This window comes from Pelobates fuscus, chromosome 10 (assembly GCF_036172605.1).
Source record: "Pelobates fuscus isolate aPelFus1 chromosome 10, aPelFus1.pri, whole genome shotgun sequence".
Taxonomy (NCBI): domain Eukaryota; kingdom Metazoa; phylum Chordata; class Amphibia; order Anura; family Pelobatidae; genus Pelobates; species Pelobates fuscus.
Genome location: NC_086326.1, coordinates 130,876,301 through 130,903,091, shown reverse-complemented (window position 1 = coordinate 130,903,091; position 26,791 = coordinate 130,876,301). Strand labels below are relative to the sequence as shown.

The following is a 26,791-nucleotide window of genomic DNA, read 5'->3' as shown; positions in this document are numbered from 1 at the left end:
TGACACCTTAGCCACTACAGTGGGCTTGTTGTTTTACTTTAAGGGACAATTATCTCTGATACCATCATTGTGTAGTCTCTATAGTGCTCCAGTACCCTTTATTCCTGACAGGTGAGATTGACTGTAGATTCAGTATGTATCATATTGTACTGAACAAACAGACACGGTTTTTCACACTTGATTGAATATTACAGCTTTGTTACATTACTTTAGGCAAACTGTCAGCAAAAAAAATAAAAAAAGACTTTATGGACAACAAATTCACATTTCCATTCCACCAAAGGATGTACTTGTCACGTTACACTTCACATTATATAATAGACACTATATAGAGTATATGCCGTATTATAAAGATATATAGGAAGCAAAATGGATATACAGACTTCGGTCCCTGGCAAGCATTGCTTATTGTCTAACTTTCTCGTACTTCTGTATGGTGAGATGACGTAGGTAAACCTGTGAGTCGGGGGGAGGTGTAGTCCTTCCATAACTGATCCAAATCTCAATGTTCCATCAGCTGTATTGCATGGAAAACAGAGGGTATGCCAATTAAAACTTTTCTTCAAGTACTTCATACAGCCTGTATGTATAGTTATGGAATTGTGTTTCATCCATGTACGTGATCTCCTACTTACTGTTCAATAACGGCACCTACTGGTTTCAGTGAATATCATGTTGTCTATGTGGCAGGAGTGTGGTATACGTAGGTATCTACATATCTGGGACCCTAAAAATGACAAATTTGTGTTTACTTTAAAATAGAAAGCCAAGTTCTCCCTTCACTTCTCTACTTTTGTTTGTTGTTTAAAACAAGCATTGTGTACTGAGTCATCACAACTGAAATGTAAATGTAGAAGTTACAAAATGCCAGCCATGAAGCAATACAGACAAAGGGGTAAAGCACTGCAATAGTTCCATTGTGGAACTTAATGATGAGTTACCATAGATTCATATAGTTTGGAGATTTTGCATTCCTATATACCACACTGCGCCAATCAGATGCCACTCTGGTGGCAACCTGAGTGACAGCTACTGCAATAAAAAAACAAGCATGGCACCTCATTGAGATGAAGTCTTCTGGGTGCCTAAAGCACTTTAGCTTGCTGAAGTGCTTTATGTGTGAAAAGTGTGTCTTCATTTTTTGAATTTTACAAAAAGTGCAAACTTCAATAGAAATTGGCACTTTAATTAATTAACTGTGTTACACCCCTGGCTGTCAATCAGACAACTGTTCATGGTTTGTTATGCTCAGCAGGGCTAAACTCAAGAGGCAGCAACTGCCTTGAGTACCTGTCTTGCAAAGACTTCTCATTGAGCTGCATTGGGAAGGCTCTGATTGGACAGTCACAGTTGGGAAGAAGAAAGGGCTTTCAAAGACTGTAGACAAGTAAACTGCAGCTTTTGTAAGATGTATTTTTTAGATATACTACCATAATTAAATGCATGTATGTTTTCATCGGAGCATATCTACTAGTGTTTCTTTTTATTTGGACAGCATTTGTTTTGGACTGTGGAGTGCCTTAAGGACACATGACATGTGTGACATCTCATGATTCCCTTTTATTCCAGAAGTTTGGTCCTTAAGGGGTTAAGTCTCTGGCTTGCACTTTTCCAGGTCTCCCATTTGCTGTCCATCATTAGAGTAGTGGACTTAGAGATAGCATAATGCTAAGTGTGATGTTCCACCTAATTTGCAATGTAAGGATTAGAATCTTGACATTTTATTTTCTTAAAAACGGATTAAAGAGAAAAAGGAAGAAATAATTAGTCTTTGAAAACTTTTTTTTTTTCTTTCTAGGAAACAGTCAAAATAATTTTCGAATTGATGGCAGCACTGGGCTAGTTTTGCGTGGTCCTCAACCTCTTGACCGAGAATCCAATTCCTCTCATGTTTTGATGGTTGAAGCCTACAACAATGACCTGGGACCAATGAGAAACTCAGTAAGGGTAAGCTGAATGTGTCATACTCCTAATATACATCATTAAAACCTAAGTCCTTAAAGAGGATCTGCCAATGCAGAGTGCTTTTCACAAATTAATACAAACTCTAAATATGTTGTGGTTTACCCAAAGGGTCAGATTCTATCAACGAGGACCTCAATGAATGTTTCTAACTGTCAAATTATTGAAGGTTCTGTAGCTTACTTTCATAACATTATTATCCACTTAAAATGTGCAGATATTGCAAATGCCATGTTCTTGTTTACTCATGCATGTTATCTAAAATGCTTACTTACGCTGTTGTGGCATGGACGGTAAGCTAACTTGTAACCTCACGCACAACAAAAATAAAAAAAAAATGCTATCCAATTATTGGCTTAACTATTTACCTGCAATGTTAGAGAGAAGGTGTAGAAAACATGTACACCCATAAAACATTTTCAAAATGTATGGTCTAAACCATTACGGGTTACTTACACAGTGAGATTACTCAGTTGGAAGTTGAATTCATTAGATCAAAGTATATCGGAGCATTCTGCAGTGCAGGATTTAAATGAGGGCAGGGTATTACACGTTAATAGCAATATGAAATAGCAGGAGCCAAGAATTAACAGTAACAATAAACGATCAGAACTAAACAGTCTGTTAGTTAAGAGAGACTTACAGCGATGGGTACAGAGTTATAACAATGCAAAGTTGCTGTAACTCTATCTAAAGTCAATTGTGCTAAACACACTTATTATACATGATAAATGTAACTGCTACTGCAGTAGTCCAAATATGTTCTGAAGCCTCCAAAAGCTATGCAAGTATTTCGAACTGTCCATCTCTCTCACCTCACTTTAATAATCATGGTAACCTCAACCTATTGAAAGGCCTTTGAATATGATTTAACATATTGTTCTGATAAATTAGCACAAAATCTGGTTTCTCTTATCAGGCAAGTGCAATATATGTTATTCGAAACAGTAGACGTTGAATGGTGTTTATAAAACGAGAATTTGCTTTTCCCTAAATTAGCCTGCTGCTGGTGAAAAAAGACAATTCTAGTACTCTTCTTTTTTTAATTTTATTCATTTTTACATGTTTGGTTTCTTGAATTACATTTGAGTTGTCATTGGGAAAAAAAAAAGCATTTGAACTATTGGATAATCAACAATATCACTGTGATGTGCCCTGGTAATTAACTCTATTAACCAACAGATGGCAGCCTATGTGAATCCATGTTTTCACTATTTCATTAACATTACCAGATGACGCATAATGCTTCTTCAGAACTGTGACTGACAAAAACATTTTGCTTGTTAAAGGGAACATTTATGACTTGATTTGTATACAGGAGCAGCATGTATCAACCCATCACGCAAGTTACAAAAATAGAACTCAGTTTAATTATAGCCGATCATGTTTATCGGCAGTTTATTGTCTCCCAATTAGACATTTAACGGTTCGTAATGATTAAATTACAGCCCTTATTGGTGGAATATTGAATCTCCACACCTACCCATAAGCGGCAAGTGGGGGCTCTAATTAAAATATAAACAAAAGGGGATGTAATGTGCCACTCATCATCAACCTGTTGGCGGCTGGTGGGGGCTATTCATTTAATAAGAAATGGGGAACCCAATATTCGCCTGTCCCCCACCTAAAGGTGGAGAGTGGGTACTAACAATTGGGGATACCCTAGTTTTGAGTGGAAGCTACTAATAAAATATAGAAAAGGGGATGCACACTTCCACCCCCAAAATGTTTGGCTACTTTAAACCCCCAATAAACATTTAAATGGACACTATTGGCACCCAGACCACTTCATCTCACTTAAGTGGTTTGGGTGCCGTGTCCCTATCCTCAGTCCTGCAATGTAAAACATTGCAGTTTTCGAGAAATGCTTGGTCAAGTTTAGTCCAGGTATTTAAAAAAGTCAGGTTCCCTATATCATTTTTAAAATGAGAGCAGCACCCTAACTGACAACAGTCCTCTCTGATGGCATAATTGCTGAGTTACATTAGCTCACAGAGTGTGACAGTAGTCACCATCACTGGAGATGGATGACAGACACTATTTGTGGATCCCCAGATTCCTCTTGTGTTTTGGTCACCATGTGCCCAGTATGGGTGCAGGGTATGTTGAATGTATTGATTGTCTGTGTCTTTTCCCCTCCCCCTTTTTCCTGTCCTGTTGTTTCGCCAGCAGGATGTTCTCCCAAGGACACTGCCAGACCAGGTTAAACTAGCTGCCCTGTCCCTCCTCAATCTCCCATTTGGATACGAGCTCTTGCTATTGTGTGGCCGCACCCTTCCATGTACTATAGTACTCTATTGTATGCAAATGAGGCTGTTGGGGGCATAAATATGTGTGCTGTGTTCATTAAAGGTTGTTGCTGTTTTAACCTTCACCAAGTGTTGCCTGGCCTTATGGAAAAGGGATATAACTTGCTGATGAAACATGTGTCCAGGGCTATAAACACAGTAGCCTGGTCCAGGGTGGAAAAGGCCCTCAGTGATCCCAGTCAAGCCTCAACGACTGGGTCTGAAGTGTTCCAGGGTCCCTGATAGCTACGAGGAAGCAGACTTGGCGGAGGTACTCGGTCGGAGTACTGGAGCCCTGTCACAGAGTGAAATCAAACAGTTTACAGAGAAAACAATGATTTTAAACAAGTACTGTAATTGTGAATGATAGAAATAAAAACCACACAGTCTACAGAAGGGTAAATCAATTCAGATGTTGATAATTACATTTAAAGGGACACTATAGTCACCAGAACAACTAGAGCTTAATGTATTTGCTCTGGTAAGTAAAATCATTTGCTGCAGGTTGTTTGCAGTAAATAGTCTTTTTGAGAAAAGGCATTGTTTACATTTTAGCCTGCAGCACTGTGCAGCACTTACATTCACTGCGTCTCCACCCTCTGCATGGAGACACTGAACTTTCCTCATAGAAATGCATCTATGAGGAGATGCTGATTGGCCAAGGTGGCGTTTGGTCCCATCCCCAGCCAGCCTCCATGGCTGAGATCATCAAAATTGACAATTTCAGCCAATCCAATTCTTTCCTATGGAAAAGCAATGTGATTGGCTGAGATAATCACTTTGATGATTTCAGCCAAGGACCATGGGCAGAGCCAGCACCAACAGACTGGAATAAAGGTAAGATTTTATGACATTTAGGGAGGCCAGGGGGGCTAGATAGTGTTTTTAACGCAATAGAGTCAGGAATACATGTTGTGTTCCTGACCCTATAGTGTTCCTTTAAGTATTTATCTTCTGCCGTAGGTACCCACAATTTTAGGATATGTAAAAACAGCAATACACCCCAGCAATATACCCTCAGTGCCCAGATTAACCTTTGTTTAATTTACTGCATTGGCATGTTCCCTCTCCTTTGTTAACACAGCAGAACTCAAAACCTGATTTATGTGGGGGGCCTCCCGGGAGAAATACCTCTCAATCACAGTGCCTATAGTTATCACGCCTATGTCGCAATAGTCAACTCCTCACTATCACTGTCCTCATGCTTAAACTTATCCTACATGTTATAATATAAAAATGTGCATTGTGTTTTCCAAGTCATGCCGTAATAATTCACAGTCTGTTATTATAGCCTGTGTATATGCTGTTGGAGCATTGCAAATGCAAATTTAACTATTTTCTTTATGCACGCAAAAATAAAGAATATATATTTATATTAAAAAAAAAACTGCATCAGTGTATTTCAAATTTACTTTATACTAAGTATCTGTAGAATTATCTCAGGTTTGATAATTATATCTTTCCAATAGGTAATTGTTTATGTTGAAGATGTCAACGATGAGCTTCCAGTTTTTACACAGCAGCAGTACAGTCGCTTGGGGTTGCGAGAAACGGTTGGCATTGGTACCTCTGTAACAGTGGTTCGAGCCACAGATCGAGATACAGGTACTGTATTTCACCATAAACCAAGCATCTACTAAACCAATCTTTCTGCTGTCATTGCCCCTCTAATGGAAAACGACACCTTTCCATAATCACGTATGAAAGCTCACAATTGAATATTTGTTGTTTTTGACAGATAGGTTTGAAATAATTAAATTTTTACCTGGAACATTGTAGTTGTCTCTAAATGTCACGGATGTCCTTGTCCCATGGGTTTGTTTAACCATGACAAGTAAGGAAATACGTTTGTTAATTGGGGTCATGTGATATTGTGTCCCAGGTGGATATGCCTTGATTTTTCTACCTGCTCTTACTGGTAACTTAAGAAAAAAAGTAAAACACCAGAAATGTATTATCAATCCTGTGTTTTTCACAACACTCATGAAACTCTGCTGGCTTATTCAATGCCCATATGATTAAAAAATGCACTCTCCCCTAGTGCAAAGTGGCAGTGCTAGTCAATTTCCCATAATCCTTTGACAACATATCAACTAAATTAATATTATGATATAAAACAAAAATATTTGATTTATTCGATTTTAATGATTTAATAAAAAAAAAATATATATCCAACAATGATATAGGCTTATTTAAAGAGCTAAATTACATTTGCTAAATTAATATGTAAATTGTTCAGTGTCCCTCCACAGTTTTTGTTTTGTTTGGGTACCTATTTTTATGAGTATACCTCTTATATAACACTTCAAAGTACACCACAAGGTCATGTCAAAAAACCTCCCCCCTGTCATTTTGATCCCAAAAAAATCTTGAATGTGAGATGAAAGAGACAAGATATTTTCGTTCTTACACAACAGACTCTCATTAAGTCTCCAGTCGTTCCTGACCTTATATTCAACATTATTCCTAAAAGAAAGAAAAATGGAAGTGGGGTCAGACCACGTTATTGATCCTAGACAGCCACTAGAGGAGGACTTAACCCTGCAAGGTAATTATTGCAGTTTATAAAAACTGCAATAATTACACTTGCAGGGTTAAAGGTGGTGGGAGTTTGCACCCAGACCACTCCAATGGGCAGAACTGGTCTGGGTGCCTGGGGTGTCCCTTTAAGTGTTCAAAACAAAATATATATTACGGATGATGTGCATGCAAAGGTTGACAGGTTAATTGGTGGTCTATTGAGAGTTTACCACTTTAATCATCCATAAGTAAAATTAGGCTTGGAGCTGCCAAGATTGGGGTTCTTCAGCATAGCAACCTACTAAACGTTGACATAGTTGTTGGCAAAGCATGGCAGAACTATATGGCATGTTGAATACCCACATTTGTCACCCCAGAAATGTTTTATACATGACTCTTCAAATGGTACAAATTTAGATGTCTATGCTCAGTTAGCATTTCAATAGTATCCTAGCTGGCTAATAGAGTAGATACAAATCTATCTAAATCCAAACTCTTATTCTATGAGCGAGTGTTCAGATTGATTTTCTGTTTTCATCTTTGGCACAGGTGATGGTGGACTGGTGATATACAAGTTAATTTCTGGCTCGGATGGGAAGTTTGAGATTGATGGAAGTACTGGACTCCTCACAACTATTAATTATCTTGATTATGAGACTAAAACGTCATATTACATGAATGTGTCAGCCACGGACCAAGCATTTCCCTTCAACCGTGCTTTTTGTACCATTTATGTCTCACTGATGAATGAACCCGACGAAGCTGTTCAGTTTACCAGTACATCCTATGAGGCAGTGATAACAGAAAACATTGCAACAGGCACTGAAGTGATTCGAGTACAAGCCCGATCTGTTGACAATTTAAACCAACTGAGTTACCGGTTTGATCAGAACACAAATGCCCAGGCACAGGCTCTTTTCAAAATCGATGCAATCACAGTAAGTGAACCTCACTTTCTCAATCACAAAAAAAAAAAAAATAGAGATGGATACATTTTTGTTGGTGTATATTTAATTAGAAACATTCTGCTTAGAAAGGCTCCTTTAAGTGGACCTGTCTCCTAAATAACGTTGTAGCATTAATTGTGTTAATAAGAGTTTCCAGTGGGTACAATTTGAAAACATTGCTACAAGTATTTTCTTTTTTGCTTGGAGATTCCTCGTACCAGGGAAAAGTGCACCAATAAAGCAGGTCCTAAACCTATGGTACTGGAATCCCTAAAGTGCCAGAATAGACACATTTCCTAGTGGAACTACCACACAGTTGTTTATTTCCACCCTGGATTAGCCCTTATCAACATTACATTAAAATTATGGTGACACACTCAATATTATCCATAAAACGTGGGGAACAACAATCATATGGGGGATTATACAGGTAAACACATAATACACTACAGTAAACTTTGCCAAGAAGGGTAGTCATGGGAACATAAACAATACAAATTATCACATTCTGTCTGTATTATCATATGCAAATATTTGTAAGTAAATGCAAATTGGAATTCTAAGGGGGATATTTCATTACAATGCTCTCAACAAAAACATGCATATACTTTACTCTGTACTGTATTTTCTTCTGCATGTTTTATAACAGCTGCAGTTGTCAGACTAGAAGTATGAAACCCAAATGCAGTGCTTGCTACATTACTGAGGTCAATAAATGGATTAAAGAGTCCAAGCAAACTATATAGAAAAGGCTTAGGAAAAGGCATGGTCAAGAAAGTCCAAAAGTTCAGAAATCCAAGCAGCAAAGTTTCTGAAGTGGTAAGACAAGCTAAGGGTCATATATGCAGATAAGTCAAGTGTTCAATGGAAAAAACACAGAACAACTGAGCAATGAAATCTCAGCTGTTCTGTGTTTAAATAGGGCACCTACTTGAGGACACATCCCTTTTGACACACCCCTGTACTGTCAAGGTAGTATTAAATGGCAACTATAGTGCCAGAAAAAAAAACCTTCTGTCAAGGCCCACCCCTTCTGTCACTTACCCAAGTCCAGCACCAATGTCCCTCGGCGCTGGCTTAGCTTTTGTCAGGATCGGGACAGGGATCCAACACGCAGAGTACAAACAGTAGCCAGATACATATACCGGACCTTAGAATGGCCGGACTAACGTAAGTAGTACAGTAGAGAATAGTCAAAGACAAGCCGAGGTCGAGGGTAACAGAAGACAGGTAAGCGATAGACAAGCCGAATCAAGGGTAACAGAGATAAGCAGAATAGAGCAAACAAGCCGGGTCAAAACCAAAAGGGATAACTAGAAAATACGAGCACTGAGTGACTAGAACAAGCTAGAACCACGACAGGGCAATGAGCTAATGAAAGAAGCACTGTTAAATGCCCTGTTCAGATAAGTAGACACACCTCCGTCGAGTCCTGATTGGTCCTGAACCAATTGAGTGACAGGTCGTTCTGGGTTGACGTCCTGACGTCGACCTCCGAGCGTCATGCTATAAAAGGGAGTCACTCCCTCGCGCCCGGCTTTGCATGACCGGATGGACCGCGAGGAAGAGGGAAATCAGGCCGTCCGGATGGATGAACGACTAAGTCTCTACCTCTCTCGGGGGTAGAGACCTCAGGTACCCTGACAGTACCCCCCCTCTCAGATACGCCCACCGGGCGGAAGTAACCAGGACGAGAAGGGAAGCGAGAGTGAAATGCCCTGCGGAGACGGGGAGCATGAACATCCTCCTGAGGTACCCAACTTCTCTCCTCAGGACCATATCCTCTCCAATCGACCAGATATTGTACTTTCCCCCGGGAGATTCGAGAATCGACGATGGAATTGACCTCATACTCCTCCTGACCCTCCACCTGAACAGAGCGAGGAGGGGCGATCGTGGAGGAGAATCTGTTACAAACTAGTGGTTTCAGCAATGAAACATGGAACGAGTTAGGAATGCGTAAGGTAGTAGGCAAAGCTAGACGATACGCAACTGGGTTAATTTGAGCCAACACCCTGTAAGGTCCAATATACCGGGGAGCGAACTTCATGGAAGGCACTTTTAACCGAATGTTTCTAGTACTCAGCCATACTTTATCGCCTGGAACAAACACCGGTGCTGCCCTTCTACGTTTGTCAGCGTGTTTTTTCACCAGCAAAGAATTGTGCAGAAGAATTTGTCGAGTCTGGTCCCACAACTTCTTCAAATTGGCAACATGGACATCAACCGACAGTACCCCTTGGGAAGAAGACTCCGAAGGAAGAACGGAAGGATGAAAGCCATAATTCATGAAGAAGGGGCTAGAATGCGTAGAATCACAAACGAGATTGTTGTGTGCAAACTCCGCCCAAGGAATCAAACCGACCCAATCGTCCTGGTGTTCAGAAACGAAACAACGTAGATATTGTTCAACCTTTTGGTTGGTGCGTTCAGCAGCTCCATTGGACTGAGGATGGTAGGCAGAAGAAAAATTCAATTTGATGCCCAGTTGAGAGCAGAAGGACCTCCAAAAACGGGAAACAAATTGGGAACCTCTGTCCGATACAATTTGGGAAGGTATCCCATGTAAACGGAAGACCTCCCTAGCGAATATCTCTGCTAATTCGGGCGAAGATGGGAGTTTAGGTAAGGGAATGAAGTGAGCCATCTTAGTAAATCTGTCCACCACAGTGAGGATAACAGTCTGCTTTTTAGAGATAGGCAAATCAACAATGAAGTCCATAGCCAAACAGGACCATGGCTTCTCAGGAACCTCTAGAGGGTGCAGAAATCCGCATGGGAGCGAATGAGGTAGCTTAGTCTTGGTACAAACTTCACACGCCCCGATGAATTCTTTAATATCTTTACGTAAATCAGGTCACCAGAAATCTTTAGAGATCAAAGCATACGTCTTGCGAATGCCAGGATGCCCAGCCACCTTGCTGTTATGGAAACAGCGTAACACTTCTAGTTGGAGAGTGGCGGGAACGAAGTGTCGATCCCCAGGAGTCTGTTTGGGCGCAAGATGCTGTAATTTCATGATCTCAGTAAGCAACGGAGAGTGAATCCTGAGATTCGTGTTAGCGATGATGTTACCCTTAGGAACTATCGAGGAAAGGACTGGCTCAGTTATAGTGAACAGTTCATATTGACGAGACAAAGCATCGGCTTTAGAGTTCTTAGAACCAGGTCTGTAAGTAAGTACATAATTAAAGTGAGTAAGGAACAAGGACCAACGAGCTTGTCTGGCGGACAGGCGCTTAGCCTCCCCAATATAAGACAAGTTCTTATGATCCGTTAAAATAGTAACAGGGTGTAATGTCCCTTCTAGTAAATGTCTCCACTCCTTTAAAGCCGTAATGACCGCTAACAGTTCCCTATCACCGATGTCATATCTGCTTTCAGGACCAGATAATTTCTTAGAGAAGAACCCACAAGGGTGTAACGGTTTGTCCACCCCTAACCTTTGAGACAGAACAGCACCAACTCCCGTCTCAGAGGCAGCGACCTCGAGTAAGAACGGCAGAGTAGTATCAGGGTGGACTAGAATGGGAGCAGAGGCAAAAAGTTCTTTGAGAGTCTTGAACGCAACAAGAGCCTCCTTAGACGAAGTCTTAGTATCAGCCCCTTGTTTGGTCATATTGGTAATAGGCGAGATGATAGAAGAGTATCCCTTAATGAAGCGCCTATAATAGTTGGAAAAACCAATAAACCTCTGAATAGCCTTGAGTCCTTTAGGCAACGGCCAATTTAAAATAGACTGGAATTTGTCAGGGTCCATTTTAAAGCCTTCCCCAGAAATCACGTAACCAAGAAAGTCTATCTGCGACTGGTCAAAGCTGCATTTCTCCAATTTACAGTATAGACCATGTTGCAGAAGTTTGTGTAGTACCTTTCTGACTTGTCTATGGTGAGTCTCAATCTCCCTAGAGTGTATCAGTATGTCGTCCAGGTAGACAATAACACAATCATGTTGAAACTCCCTAAGTACCTCATTAATCAAATCCTGAAATACTGCAGGAGCATTGCAAAGTCCAAATGGCATAACTGTGTATTCGTAATGGCCATACAGAGTATTGAACGCCGTCATCCACTCGTGTCCATGCTGGATTCTCACCAAATTATATGCCCCTCTGAGATCTAATTTGGTGAAGATTTTGGAGCCCTTAAGACGATCAAACAACTCGGTAATCAATGGGATAGGATAGGCATTTCTGATAGTTATTTTATTCAAACCTCGGTAATCAATACAAGGCCTCAGTGTGCCATCCTTCTTTTTAACGAAGAAAAACCCAGCCCCGGCAGGAGAAGAAGACCTCCTAATAAATCCTTTCTCTAAATTCTCACGGATATATTCCTCTAGAACAGAGTTCTCCTGAACAGATAAAGGATATACATTACCCCTCGGAGGCATAGTACCAGGTAGAAGCTTAATTTTACAATCAAATGGCCTGTGTGGAGGTAATGAATCGGCATTCTTCTTGTCGAATACTGCCCTTAAGTCTTGGTACAGGGGCGGTATCTGTCTCTCAGTGGACTGAGTAGAACTACCTGGTGTATTAATATTGGCCAATGGAGAAACCCTGCGTAAACACTTCTCCTGGCAGCTGAGACCCCACGAGAGTATCTCCCCTAATTCCCAATCGATAATAGGGTTATGTCTCTTCAACCATGGATACCCCAGAACTATGGGAACAGAAGGGGACGAAATGAGCATGAGAGATAAATTCTCCACGTGTAGGATACCAACATTTAAGTTAATGGGTATGGTCTCACGAAAGATAACGGGGTCCAGTAATGGTCTACCATCTATGGCCTCAACGGCCAAGGGTGTCTCCCTTAACTGGGATGGGATATTGTGTCTAGTAGCAAAGGCTTGGTCGATAAAATTCTCAGCAGCTCCGGAATCTATCAAGGCCATAGCCCTTACCACTTCTTTCTCCCAGGTTAAGGAAACTGGTAGCAGAAGCCTGTGATCTTTATAATTAGGAGTAGAGGACAAAATAGAAACACCCAAGGCCTGTCCTCTAGAGAAACTTAGGTGCAAGCGTTTCCCGGGCGGTTAGGACAGTTCGAGAGTAAATGACCTCTGGCTCCACAGTACATACATAACCCCTCCTTTCTCCTGTACTGTCTCTCCTCCTCAGAGAGGCGGGTATAGCCTACCTGCATAGGTTCAGAGAGCAATGAGAGCGTGGAGTCAGGACTTGGAAATGCGGGAGCTAACCTAAAGGAAGGTCTCCGGTTCCTCTCTCGAGTGTTCTGTCTCTCTCTTAAACGTTCATCTATACGAGAAATGAACGAAATTAAATCCTCTAAATTCTCAGGAAGTTCTCTAGTAGCAACCTCGTCAAGGATTACATCTGATAGCCCATTCAAAAATACGTCCATATACGCCTGCTCATTCCACTTGACCTCTGACGCCAGAGACCTGAACTCTAGTGCATAATCCACAAGTGTTCGGTTCTCCTGTCTCAGGCGTAACAGTAATCTGGCTGCATTAACCTTTCTACCTGGAGGGTCAAAAGTTCTTCTAAAAGCAGCTACAAATGCGTTATAGTTATATACTAACGGGTTATCGTTCTCCCATAGTGGATTGGCCCATCTCAGAGCCTTCTCAATGAGTAAGGTGATAATAAATCCCACCTTTGCCCTATCCGTAGGATAGGAGCGAGGTTGCAATTCAAAGTGGATACTAATTTGGTTTAAAAAACCACGACACTTCTCAGGAGCACCACCATAACGTATTGGTGGGGTAATGCGAGAAGAAGCACCTACAGTGGCTACCTCTAGGCCTGGACCTACAGGAGAGACAGGAGTAGTACGTAACTCTTCTGGTGGATTATTGGCACGAGATAATAACGCCTGTAGTGCTAGCGCCATCTGATCCATTCTGTGATCCATGGCTTCAAACCTAGGATCAGGAGAACCAAGCTGACTGTTTGTACTTGCAGGATCCATTGGCCCTGTCGTAATGTCAGGATCGGGACAGGGATCCAACACGCAGAGTACAAACAGTAGCCAGATACGTATACCGGACCTTAGAATGGCCGGACTAACGTAAGTAGTACAGTAGAGAATAGTCAAAGACAAGCCGAGGTCGAGGGTAACAGAAGACAGGTAAGCGATAGACAAGCCGAATCAAGGGTAACAGAGATAAGCAGAATAGAGCAAACAAGCCGGGTCAAAACCAAAAGGGATAACTAGAAAATACGAGCACTGAGTGACTAGAACAAGCTAGAACCACGACAGGGCAATGAGCTAATGAAAGAAGCACTGTTAAATGCCCTGTTCAGATAAGTAGACACACCTCCGTCGAGTCCTGATTGGTCCTGAACCAATTGAGTGACAGGTCGTTCCGGGTTGACGTCCTGACGTCGACCTCCGAGCGTCATGCTATAAAAGGGAGTCACTCCCTCGCGGCCGGCTTTGCATAACCGGATGGACCGCGAGGAAGAGGGAAATCAGGCCGTCCGGATGGATGAACGACTAAGTCTCTACCTCTCTCGGGGGTAGAGACCTCAGGTACCCTGACAGCTTTGCTCACACCTCCTCGCCAGCCGCTGGCGGTGGATACCTAATGCTCATGCATGGCAATGGCCGCACTCGCATTAGGATCTTCCCATAAGAAAGTGTAACGGATCACCTGGCACCCCGACTGAGTACCTCCGTTAATGGATGCTGTGGCGAAACCAGCTTCGCCACTGTGAACTGGAGAGGCCTGGTTGCTAGCCTCCTGCCCGCTGACTATGGCCCCTGGACATGCTGCACTTTAAAAACTATATTTGGGCATGTAATAATTTATATTGCTGCTACTGGCCCTTTAAAATCAGCGATGGACGTTTTGGGACTACTGTCCCTTTAAGACTGTGAAGCATATTCTATTGTACTGCCTGTATATTGTATATGTATTCATGTGTTAAGTTTAACCTGGGTGATATGTATGCAGCATTCATCTGATTGTTCGCTAGAATCACTCCATTCATTATATTGAGTGAAACTACCGAACAACCAGACCACCCAGGAATAAGTGTGCCTCCAATTACCGTTTGCAACAATGTTGCAAACAGGTAATTGGCAATCCATGTAATGTATTCTTTGTCCTCTGGGTGGCCGCCATTCGGGAAACAAACACGTGGCGGCGGCCATCTTAAACTACCGAACAGCGGTGTTTTGCCGTCGAGTGTCTGGAACTGAAATCGGACACTTGACTAGGCAAACACCGCTGAGACCTCCATACTTCCAGAAATTCGTATGGAAACTACCGAATGACCAGCCGTTCGGTAGAAAGAACCCCACAAACAAGGGAATTCATTCAAACCCTCTCCAGGCTCTATAACACAGGCAATTCGTCTGTTTTCATTCCCTTGTTTGTGACCGACCGCAGGGCCAAAATGCATGGAACTGTTTTCGGATACTTTACCCATGCGGTCGGTCAAATCTTTGGAACCTCATATCTCCCGAACCATTCATCCGAATGACCTGATTCTTGGATATGTTGTCCCCCTGAATAAGGGCTATCAGGGGATACCTGTTTTGGAGGTGTAGCATGTGTATTTGGGGTACATCCAGGAATTGGGGAAAAGGGTGTACGGTATAATTATGTTAAGTGCTAATCTAAGGGGAGGAAATGTGTGGGAGGTACATCCATGTGATTGGTTAAATTCATCCTCCCCCTGGGAGTGTCCTGTATGTACTTGTTTGTAATAAAAGCCAGACTGGGTGTCCCAGTCTAGAGTTCTTGCTTAACCCTCAAAGCGATGTGTCGTCTCGGTCTTTGGGGGAATAGGATTGTATGCTGACTGCCAAGAGTGTAAGCCGATGTCTGCTTTTCTTGTTCAGCCGTTCCAGTGTTCGTGTGGTTCCAGTTCGTGAGTTCTGATGTTCTGCAGTAGCTGTGCCTTTCTGAGAAAAGGGGATTATCGCCTAAACTGGGTTTTATCCTCTTGGAAGTGAAACGGTCCGTTACAATTGGTGGCAAGCGGCGGGATCGTTCCTATAACCAGAGGGACAGCTACAGACAACACTATTTCTGGATTACAAATTGAGGGCAACGCTAGTATCCGTACAGCGACCCTATCTACAAAGGAACTCAGAAAATGGAGGAGAAGTTGCAGGATAGATTGTACGGTTCCGTATTCCGGAGGTCTGGAGCAGTGTCAGAAGAGGACATGTTGATGTACAGAGAGACTGCCAGAGCCAGATTGTGGGACGAAGCCCTAGAGGAAGTACAGTATTCAAGAGGGGATCGGCGCCGCAGCAGAAGGCAGCGAATCCTGGCTCGAATGGCAGAGCGGATGCCCCTCCTGAGGAAAAAGACCGAAGAAGCGTGGGTGACTAGACTCGAGATCTTAGTATATGGAGAACTGGTGCTCGACGACGCATACCAGGCGATACAGTGGTACGCAGCTCAGTGTGTCCCCGAGATGGCAGAGTATGAGTTCCCAGAAGGCGGAGATTACGCTGGCCCTGGCCTATTTTGGGATAATATCGACGATGAGGACTTTGGGACAGCTACCGACTCTCGTTTTTGGGACCTGTGTTACGACCGAGAAGACATGCTGGGTCTCCCTAGCGCTATTGACCTCGAGGCAGACCTACGGTATTTGGTCACCCAGGAATGGAACCTGGAGTGGGATTACCTGCGACTCATCAATGAGGCCCGGGAAGAGACAACCGGCCCTCTTCCCCAACAGCAACCAGCGGGACCCGAGGTAGCGGACCTCCTAGACTGGTCCTGCGAGGATCCCCAGCGGCAGTGTGTATCCCAGGGAGCTGAAGGTGCCGTGCTTCCTCCCCAGCAGCAGATTGTATCCCAGGGAGATGAAGGTGTTGTCCTTCCTCCCCAGCGGCAGGCTGAGTTACAGGGGGCAGAGGTTGTTGTTCCTGCCCCCCAGCAGAAAAGTGATATGCCAGGAAGGCAGTGTGAAGTAAAGGGAGAGGAGAGCAGCGTCCTCCCTCCCCAGCGGCAGTGTGTGTCTCCGGGAGCTGATGGTGTCGTCCATCCTCCCCAGCGGCAGGCTGAGTTACAGGGGGCAGAGGTTGTTGTTCCTGCCCCCCAGCAGCAAAGTGATATGCCAGGAAGGCAGTGTGAAGTAAAGGGAGAGGAGAGCAGCGTCCTCCCTCCCCAGCGGCAGTGTGTGTCTCCGGGAGCTGATGGTGTCGTCTATCCTCCCCAGCGGCAGGCTGAGTTACAGGGGGCAGAGGTTGTTGTTCCTGCCCCCCAGCAGCAAAGTGATGTGCCAGGAAGGCAGTGTGAAGTGAAGGGAGAGGAGAGCAGCGTCCTCCCTCCCCAGCGGCAGTGTGTACCCCAGGGAGCTGAAGGTGCCGTCCTTCCTCCCCAGCGGCAGTGTGTCCTGCAGGGAGCAGAGACAGTCAGTCTCGCACCCCAACCGCAGGACAAGGGAATGAAAGGGGAAACAGCTGGTCTCCCTTTTCCCCAGCAGAGAGAGTGGCAGGGAGAGGAGCCTGCTAACCCCTCTCCCCAGCAGCAGTTCACCGTCCAGAGAGAGGAGCTTGTTATACCCTCTCTCCCACGGCAGCCTAACCCACCAAGGGGAGATGTTAAGCCCCACAACTGTGCAGATGGGACTGTAGTCTCTGCACTCACAGCACAAGGGATAGGGACGGTCGGTCCTGTTCCCCAGCCTCAGGGTGATGGATCCAAAGGGGAGACAGTCGGTCTCCCCCTCCGGCAGTCGAGCTGTGCACCTAAAGGGGAGACAGTCAGTCTCCAGCAACCAGGCGCCCACCAGACTACTCCCGTGGTAGTGCTGGCAACCGGACAGAGTACCGCTGGTCTCTGCCCCCTCAGCAACCCACCAAGGCAGCCTACCAGTCTCCCACCCAGCAGCGGTGAAACACCAGAACCTGGACAAAATTCTTCCTCACCCAGATGTAGTAACCGGTTAGTGTGGGTGGGCTGCTCTGTTATTTCTGTTTTGTGGGTGGGTTGCTGGACTAACCAGGGCACTGACCGGCAGAAAGTCAGGTACCCTGTTAGTCTAATTGGCAAAGGGGAGAAATGTGGCGAAACCAGCTTCGCCACTGTGAACTGGAGAGGCCTGGTTGCTAGCCTCCTGCCCGCTGACTATGGCCCCTGGACATGCTGCACTTTAAAAACTATATTTGGGCATGTAATAATTTATATTGCTGCTACTGGCCCTTTAAAATCAGCGATGGACGTTTTGGGACTAATGTCCCTTTAAGACTGTGAAGCATATTCTATTGTACTGCCTGTATATTGTATATGTATTCATGTGTTAAGTTTAACCTGGGTGATATGTATGCAGCATTCATCTGATTGTTCGCTAGAATCACTCCATTCATTATATTGAGTGAAACTACCGAACAACCAGACCACCCAGGAATAAGTGTGCCTCCAATTACCGTTTGCAACAATGTTGCAAACAGGTAATTGGCAATCCATGTAATGTATTCTTTGTCCTCTGGGTGGCCGCCATTCGGGAAACAAACACGTGGCGGCGGCCATCTTAAACTACCGAACAGCGGTGTTTTGCCGTCGAGTGTCTGGAACTGAAATCGGACACTTGACTAGGCAAACACCGCTGAGACCTCCATACTTCCAGAAATTCGTATGGAAACTACCGAATGACCAGCCGTTCGGTAGAAAGAACCCCACAAACAAGGGAATTCATTCAAACCCTCTCCAGGCTCTATAACACAGGCAATTCGTCTGTTTTCATTCCCTTGTTTGTGACCGACCGCAGGGCCAAAATGCATGGAACTGTTTTCGGATACTTTACCCATGCGGTCGGTCAAATCTTTGGAACCTCATATCTCCCGAACCATTCATCCGAATGACCTGATTCTTGGATATGTTGTCCCCCTGAATAAGGGCTATCAGGGGATACCTGTTTTGGAGGTGTAGCATGTGTATTTGGGGTACATCCAGGAATTGGGGAAAAGGGTGTACGGTATAATTATGTTAAGTGCTAATCTAAGGGGAGGAAATGTGTGGGAGGTACATCCATGTGATTGGTTAAATTCATCCTCCCCCTGGGAGTGTCCTGTATGTACTTGTTTGTAATAAAAGCCAGACTGGGTGTCCCAGTCTAGAGTTCTTGCTTAACCCTCAAAGCGATGTGTCGTCTCGGTCTTTGGGGGAATAGGATTGTATGCTGACTGCCAAGAGTGTAAGCCGATGTCTGCTTTTCTTGTTCAGCCGTTCCAGTGTTCGTGTGGTTCCAGTTCGTGAGTTCTGATGTTCTGCAGTAGCTGTGCCTTTCTGAGAAAAGGGGATTATCGCCTAAACTGGGTTTTATCCTCTTGGAAGTGAAACGGTCCGTTACAGATGCTCCTAGTGCTTCCTGAGGACTCCAAGCACTCTGGCAGACACCACAATCACCGAATCCGAGAAACCTTTTAAATTCTCCCAAGCGTATGAATGCTGTAGACCATTGAATAGGAACCATACGAATAGGCTTGTACTCCTAGCAGTCAACTGGAACAGCACTCAATAAATCCTTCCCCCCAATAATGAGACGACACATCACTTTGAGGGTAAAACAGGAACTCTGGACTGGCTCATCCAGCCTGGCTTTTATTACACTAATCCACATACAGGCCACACCCAGGGGGAGGCATAAAATAACCAATCACATACATGGTTCAGCCCACACATCCCCTCCCCTCAGATAACATTAAACTCAATTATCCGGTACACTTTTTCAGCCAAGTTCTGGATGTACCCCAAAACCCGGGGGTACACCTTTAAATCCAGCATCGCTGGATAGCCCTTATTCAGGGGGACAACATATCCAAAATTCAAGTAATTCGGATGAATGGTTCGTGAGATATGGGGTTCCAAAGATTTGACCGACCGCATGGGTAAAGTATCCAAAAACAGTTCCATGCATTTTGGCCCTGCGGTCGGTCACAAACAAGGGAATGAAAACAGGCGAATTGCCTGTGTTATAGAGCCTGGAGAGGGTTTGAATGAATTCCCTTGTTTATGGGGTTCTTTCTACCGAACGGCGGGTCATTCGGTAGTTTCCATACGAATTTCTGGAAGTATGGAGGTCTCAGCGGTGTTTGCCTAGTCAAGTGTCCGATTTTAGTTCTAGACACTCGACGGCAAAACACCGCTGTTCGGTAGTTTAAGATGGCCGCCGCCACGTGTTTGTTTCCCGAATGGCGGCCACCCAGAGGACAAAGACTACATTACACTGATTGCCAATTACCCGTTTGCAACATTGTTGCAAACTGTAATTGGAGGCACACTTATTCCTGGGTGGTCTGGTTGTTCGGTAGTTTCACTCAATATAATGAATGGAGTGATTCTACCGAACAATCAGTGAATGCTGCATACATATCACCCAGGCTAAACTTAACACATGAATACATATACAATATTACAGGCAGCACACTAGAACATGCTTCACAGTCTTAAAGGGACAGTAGTCCCAAAAGTCCCAATGTGTCCATAGATGCTGTTAAAAGGGCCAGTAGCAGCAATATACAGTACAATATGCCCAAATATAAATCTTTAAGTGTACCAATTTTCCAGGGGCCATAGTCAGCAGGTAAGAGGCAGGCAGCCAGGCCCCTCCAATGTCCAGTTGCGAGGTGGGTTCCGCCACATTTCTCCCCTTTCCCATTTAGACTATCCAGACTCCAGACCTCCAGTCGGTCTGGGGCTCTGATAGTCGGCTGGCTGTCCTTACAGGGGGTAGTTGTCCAGATGGCCCCCTGCCACTCGTGTCCAGTTGTAAGTCCAAGGCTTGGGGAAAAAGTAACCAGGGGGTCCTCTCCCCTGGTTGAACACAGCTGTTGTTGGGGAAAAACGACTGTCTCCCCTTCCGATATTTTGTCTGGCTGTTGTGGACTAGGACCGACTGTCCCTATCCCCAGTGGTGTAGGTGCAGAGACTACGGTCCCATCTGCACGGTTGTGGGGTTTACTGTCTCCCCTTGGTGTGCTAAGCTGCCGCTGGGGAGAGGGGATGACAAACTCCTCTCCCTGAACCGTAGACTGCCGCTGGGGAGCAAGGACGGCTCCTTCAGCTCCCTGTAACTTGGGCACAGAGACCACGGTCCCATCTGTGCTGTTGTGGGGCTTACTGTCTCCCCTTGGTGAGTTAGGCTGCCGCTGGGGAGGGAGGACGCTGCTCTCCTCTCCCTGCACTTTACTGATCCGCCGCTGGGGAGAGGTGGTAGCAAGCTCCTCTCCCCTACATACTTCTATACTCTGTGGAGGGAGACCGACTGTCTCTACTCCCAATACAGTGTCCTGCTGCTGGGGAAAGGAGACTGGGCTCTCTCTTCCCTGCTGGACACTCTGCTGCCGGGGAATGGAGACTGGGCTCCCAATTCCCAACAAATCACACTGCCACTGGGGAGGGAGGACGGCCCCTTCAGCTCCCTGTAACTTGGGCACAGAGACCACGGTCCCATCTGTGCTGGTGTGGGGCTTACAGTCTCCCCCTGGTACATTAAGCTGCCGCTGGGGAGAGGTGGTAACCAGCTCCTCTCCCATTAGAACACTCTGCCCATTGATGATCTGCCGCTGGGGAGAGGAGGTAACAATCTCCTCTCCCATGCCTACTTTCAGTCTTTGTGGAGGGAGACCGACTGTCTCTCCTCCCAATTCAGTGTCCTGCTGCTGGGGAACGGAGACTGGGCTCTCTATTCCCAAAAAATCACGCTGCTGCTGGGGGGTAGGACCAACTACCTCTGCCCCTTGTAACTCAGCCTGCCGCTGGGGAGGGAGGACGCTGGTCTCCTCTCCCTGCACTTCACACTGCCGCTGGGGATCTGGGCCGACTGCCCAGCATCCCTGTAGGGCCGGTAGAGAGACCGCAGTCCCATCTCCACCTGCCATCTGTGGGTCTTCCCAGGACCAATCCGTGAGGCCCCTCAACATTTGTGAGTAAGGGCCACCTGCTTCCCCACCTGGCAACTCTGGCTGCTGCTGGGGATCTGGGCCGGTTGCCCAGCATCCCGGTGGAGAGACCTTGGTCCCATCTCTACCTGCCTGTTGTGGTTCCTCACAGGACCAGTCTATGAGGACCCCCACTTCGGGTTCCTCCCGCCGCCTCAGGGAAAGACGGCTAACCTCCTCGGATGCAGCCTCTACTCGGCTGCTGTAACGCTCCTGCTGCTGAGCATACTTCCTCTCTTTCGCCAACCGGAATTCTCGGTCCAGCCTTGTGTTTCGCTCAGCCATGACCTGGTTCCAGATCACCCGGCGTGTCTCCATGGGTATATCATCCCCATACTCGGCCACTCGCTGCCTCACCTCGGCCAGCCAATCATCTCCAGAGCCAGAACCTTCCATACTTGTCTGCTCCCAGGGGCGCTGCACGACTGCTAGCGTTGCCCTCAATTTGTAAATCCAAACAGTGTCTCTGAGCTGCTTTACCTCACACTAGGACGCCATCCCACCGCTGCCACCAATGTAACGGATCACCTGGCACCCCGACTGAGTACCTCCGTTAATGGATGCTCCTAGTGCTTCCTGAGGACTCCAAGCACTCTGGCAGACACCACAATCACCGAATCCGAGAAACCTTTTAAATTCTCCCAAGCGTATGAATGCTGTAGACCATTGAATAGGAACCATACGAATAGGCTTGTACTCCTAGCAGTCAACTGGAACAGCACTCAATAAATCCTTCCCCCCAATAATGAGACGACACATCACTTTGAGGGTAAAACAGGAACTCTGGACTGGCTCATCCAGCCTGGCTTTTATTACACTAATCCACATACAGGCCACACCCAGGGGGAGGCATAAAATAACCAATCACATACATGGTTCAGCCCACACATCCCCTCCCCTCAGATAACATTAAACTCAATTATCCGGTACACTTTTTCAGCCAAGTTCTGGATGTACCCCAAAACCCGGGGGTACACCTTTAAATCCAGCATCGCTGGATAGCCCTTATTCAGGGGGACAACATATCCAAAATTCAAGTAATTCGGATGAATGGTTCGTGAGATATGGGGTTCCAAAGATTTGACCGACCGCATGGGTAAAGTATCCGAAAACAGTTCCATGCATTTTGGCCCTGCGGTCGGTCACAAACAAGGGAATGAAAACAGGCGAATTGCCTGTGTTATAGAGCCTGGAGAGGGTTTGAATGAATTCCCTTGTTTATGGGGTTCTTTCTACCGAACGGCGGGTCATTCGGTAGTTTCCATACGAATTTCTGGAAGTATGGAGGTCTCAGCGGTGTTTGCCTAGTCAAGTGTCCGATTTTAGTTCCAGACACTCGACGGCAAAACACCGCTGTTCGGTAGTTTAAGATGGCCGCCGCCACGTGTTTGTTTCCCGAATGGCGGCCACCCAGAGGACAAAGACTACATTACACTGATTGCCAATTACCCGTTTGCAACATTGTTGCAAACTGTAATTGGAGGCACACTTATTCCTGGGTGGTCTGGTTGTTCGGTAGTTTCACTCAATATAATGAATGGAGTGATTCTACCGAACAATCAGTGAATGCTGCATACATATCACCCAGGCTAAACTTAACACATGAATACATATACAATATTACAGGCAGCACACTAGAACATGCTTCACAGTCTTAAAGGGACAGTAGTCCCAAAAGTCCCAATGTGTCCATAGATGCTGTTAAAAGGGCCAGTAGCAGCAATATACAGTACAATATGCCCAAATATAAATCTTTAAGTGTACCAATTTTCCAGGGGCCATAGTCAGCAGGTAAGAGGCAGGCAGCCAGGCCCCTCCAATGTCCAGTTGCGAGGTGGGTTCCGCCACAGAAAGCATTATTGAATACTTTCCTATTGGGATTACGGTGATGCTGAAAGTCCTCAAGCATAGCGCAAGGACGTCCAGTGTCATTTAGACGACCAAAAGTAGTCTATCCACCCACTAGAGGAGGACTTAACCCTAGCTCGTAATTATTGCAGTTTATAAACACTGCAATAATTACCACTCTAGGGTTAAGGGTGATAGGAGTCTGTACCCAGACCACTTCAATGAACTTAAGTGGTCTGGGTGCCTACATTGTCCCTTTAAAGCTGAGAGTCTGTAGTTGCCAGTACTGTGTGTATAGCCATGCCCACAGTTCTACAGCTTGTTAAGTCTCTCTTACATCTGTGTTAGCAGGGAGACATGAGGCAAGTTGGGTTAAAGGTTGCGGCCTGCCCCTGGTTGTCATGTGAGCATCCGCCCTTACGCCTGCAGCTAGACTAGCGAGGGAGTGTGGGTAAGGCGTGGTAGCAATTTTTGCAATACCCATCATCCCCTGCCACAGACTTTATGATTGACTAATTAGAAGCTTTGCATTAGGAAGACTCTGTTCTGGTGTTGTAAGCACACAATCAAGCGATTGGAGCTTTTCCATTGCTTCTTAATGAACTGATAAATAGCACTGTTTCAATGCAAAATGTTATATGCATAATAACACAAAAGTGTCCTGTTATAAACCTGGCATTAAAACTAGAATATCATAAAATTCGATGACTCCCTTTGTTGCATTCAACAATCAACTTACCAGTGTTTTACAAAAGCATGACACAGAAAGAGTTTTGCTGTACAAAATACGACAAAAGCCCACGCTGCCCGAGGCATCTTTAAAGAATTTGAGATCCAAAACCCCCTCCTTCTGAAAGAGTACCGTACCGTTAAAATCCCTCAAAAACGCATCTCACACCTCCAGACCCACCCTCATGGGCATAGACATCCTGATAAAATGGTGCGCTGCCTGCTGTAGCCCCAGACATGCTCCTGCTAAAGATCCGTCCCATGGGGATCACCCTGCAAGCAAAGTTGAGTTTTTCAAGGAGTGAAACCTTCCTAGCCTGATATACCTCAAACACCATGCCCCACAACCCCACCAGCTTATCCCGGGGCAGCCAAAACTCCCCTGTCTGAGTAAATTTCCATGCTCAAAAACTGAGACACTCCATCTTACCTGTGACGAGCGGAACCCCAAACTGCCCCGCCACACATTCATTGGTTCTCAACATGTAAAGAAAGACTGAGGAATCCACTGGATCCACACATAAAGTAATCCAATTAGTGCCCACAGCAAAACCTAAATCAACAAATTATGCCCCCTCAAAGAAACAGACCGAGTACAGGCCTCTATTGATTTTGTGGTTCACCGTCAACCCCATGGTGAAGGATAGATGTTGTATAAGGCAAAACTTACCGGGTTCCGTTTTCGGATCACCCTAAATGGAGACATCTGCAAATTGACCAACCGAGGTTCCGCAAAAGGACCTGCTATCCTGCCCAACTGCACCTCCTCACCCAACTTCTCCCGCAACACCTCCAGAAACTCCAATACCGACTGCACATTCACAAAAACCCTGCAAACCACCCCTGTCCCAAAAGAGAATGCAGAAACCTGATTTAAAACCCACCTGCAACAGCTCTGCATCAGCCCTCTTACCATATCACTTTAGCCACAGCACCATCGCGTCTAACTTCAGTGGGTTTCGCCTTCAGCCTTCCCTTGCTTAAAACACCTGTTAATTCCATGGGCGCTCCCACAACCTGAGCACTCTTGCTTGAAAACGACATGCCAACCCCCACTTGTACTGACCTTCATTGAAGAGCCAGCATATACATTAATGAAAGGCAGCTGACGAGGTGGACTGCCACCTTGCGCCGGCTGCTTGCTTAACCCCTTAAAGGACCACTCTAGTGCCAGGAAAGCATACTCGTTTTCCTGGCACTAGAGTGCCCTGAGGGTGCCCCCACCCTCAGGGACCCCCTCCCGCCCGGCTCTGGAAAGGGGAAAGGGGTTAAATCTTACCTTTTTCCAGCGCTGGGTGGAGAGATCTCCTCCTGCTCTCCTCCTCCGATCCTCCCCGTCGGCTGAATGCGCACGCGCGGCAAGAGCTGCGTGCGCATTCAGCCGGTCACATAGGAAAGCATTCATAATGCTTTCCTATGGACGCTTGCGTGCTCTCACTGTGATTTTCACAGTGAGAATCACGCAAGCGCCTCTAGCGGCTGTCAGTGAGACAGCCACTAGAGGACATAGGGGGAAGGCTTAACCCATTCATAAACATAGCAGTTTCTCTGAAACTGCTATGTTTATGAAAAAATGGGTTAACCCTAGAAGGACCTGGCACCCAGACCACCTCATTAAGCTGAAGAGGTCTGGGTGCCTAGAGTGGTCCTTTAAGGACCAAACTTCTGGAATAAAAGGGAATCATGACATGTCACATGAAGAAACAAGCATATTTCACAACTCACCCTTCCACAATTTCTCCTTCACTTCCTCTTTTAAATGCACCTCCAACGGCCCCGCAAAAGAAACATACGCATGTTGCCTAGCCGCGTCCAGGATGCCCCCAGGCAATTCTTCCCTATCGCCCCCGACATCCGTTGACAGTGCCGGTGGAGCAGAGTTCACCCCTGACCTACTCCGCGCAGCACAGCCGATGTGACACACGCCCTGGGTACCTAAACTCGACCTACGTTAGCCCCTTGATTGCCTCCTGCCACCAAAGTGTTAAGCAAGGCCTGCAATGTGTTCAGTAACGTTTCAGAGTGTAGTGCAGCCTCGGACTCACTGGCTAAGCCCCCCCGTTTGCGAAGATCCTGCTCCAGGAAATCCATCTGGTCACGGATGCAAAACATCCATCCACTGCATGCGAACCAGGGAGCCCACCCGATGCAAAGAATGCCCAGAACGGCTTTGAGACCTGTAATGAGAATTCCTGGGTAGGGTGCACTGTTCCCTAGCAACCCCATCCCAAGCCCAGGAGCGACGGCCATGGCCTCCCACCAAGCACCTTCACTCCTCCTTATCCTGGAAGCCTGAGGGGCCCGCCGACCCTTCCCCTGAGGGCTACGACTCCTGCCATCTTCCTTGGGCGACTTGCCATGCTGTGTCTGCCTGGAACTCACCAAACGACCCTCAGCCGAGCTACCCTCAGTGCAGGAAGAATTATAACTCTGTGAACCATGAGGGGACCTGATACTCCGGGACCTGTATGCCCTGACGGCTAGCCCTAGGGGACTACGCACCCATTGCCATGGTACCACCAGCCGTCCATCTTGCATGACCATAAATTGACCCAGAAACCGCTATGCTTGGAGGGGGTGCCCCTCACAGGTCTAGCAGCACCCTTTCCTCTGGAG

The 26,791-nt window shown here is 45.8% G+C and overlaps 1 protein-coding gene across 1 annotated transcript in view; it reads left to right on the top strand.

Moving 5' to 3' along the window:
* Positions 1-26,791, top strand: part of CDH23 (cadherin related 23) — a 909,735-nt gene that overhangs the window by 641,174 nt on the left and 241,770 nt on the right. Inside the window, exons 29-31 of the mRNA XM_063435341.1 lie at positions 1,799-1,947; positions 5,720-5,855; positions 7,320-7,708. Of these exons, the coding sequence (XP_063291411.1) occupies positions 1,799-1,947; positions 5,720-5,855; positions 7,320-7,708 (674 nt within the window). The remainder of the gene's footprint in view (positions 1-1,798; positions 1,948-5,719; positions 5,856-7,319; positions 7,709-26,791) is intronic.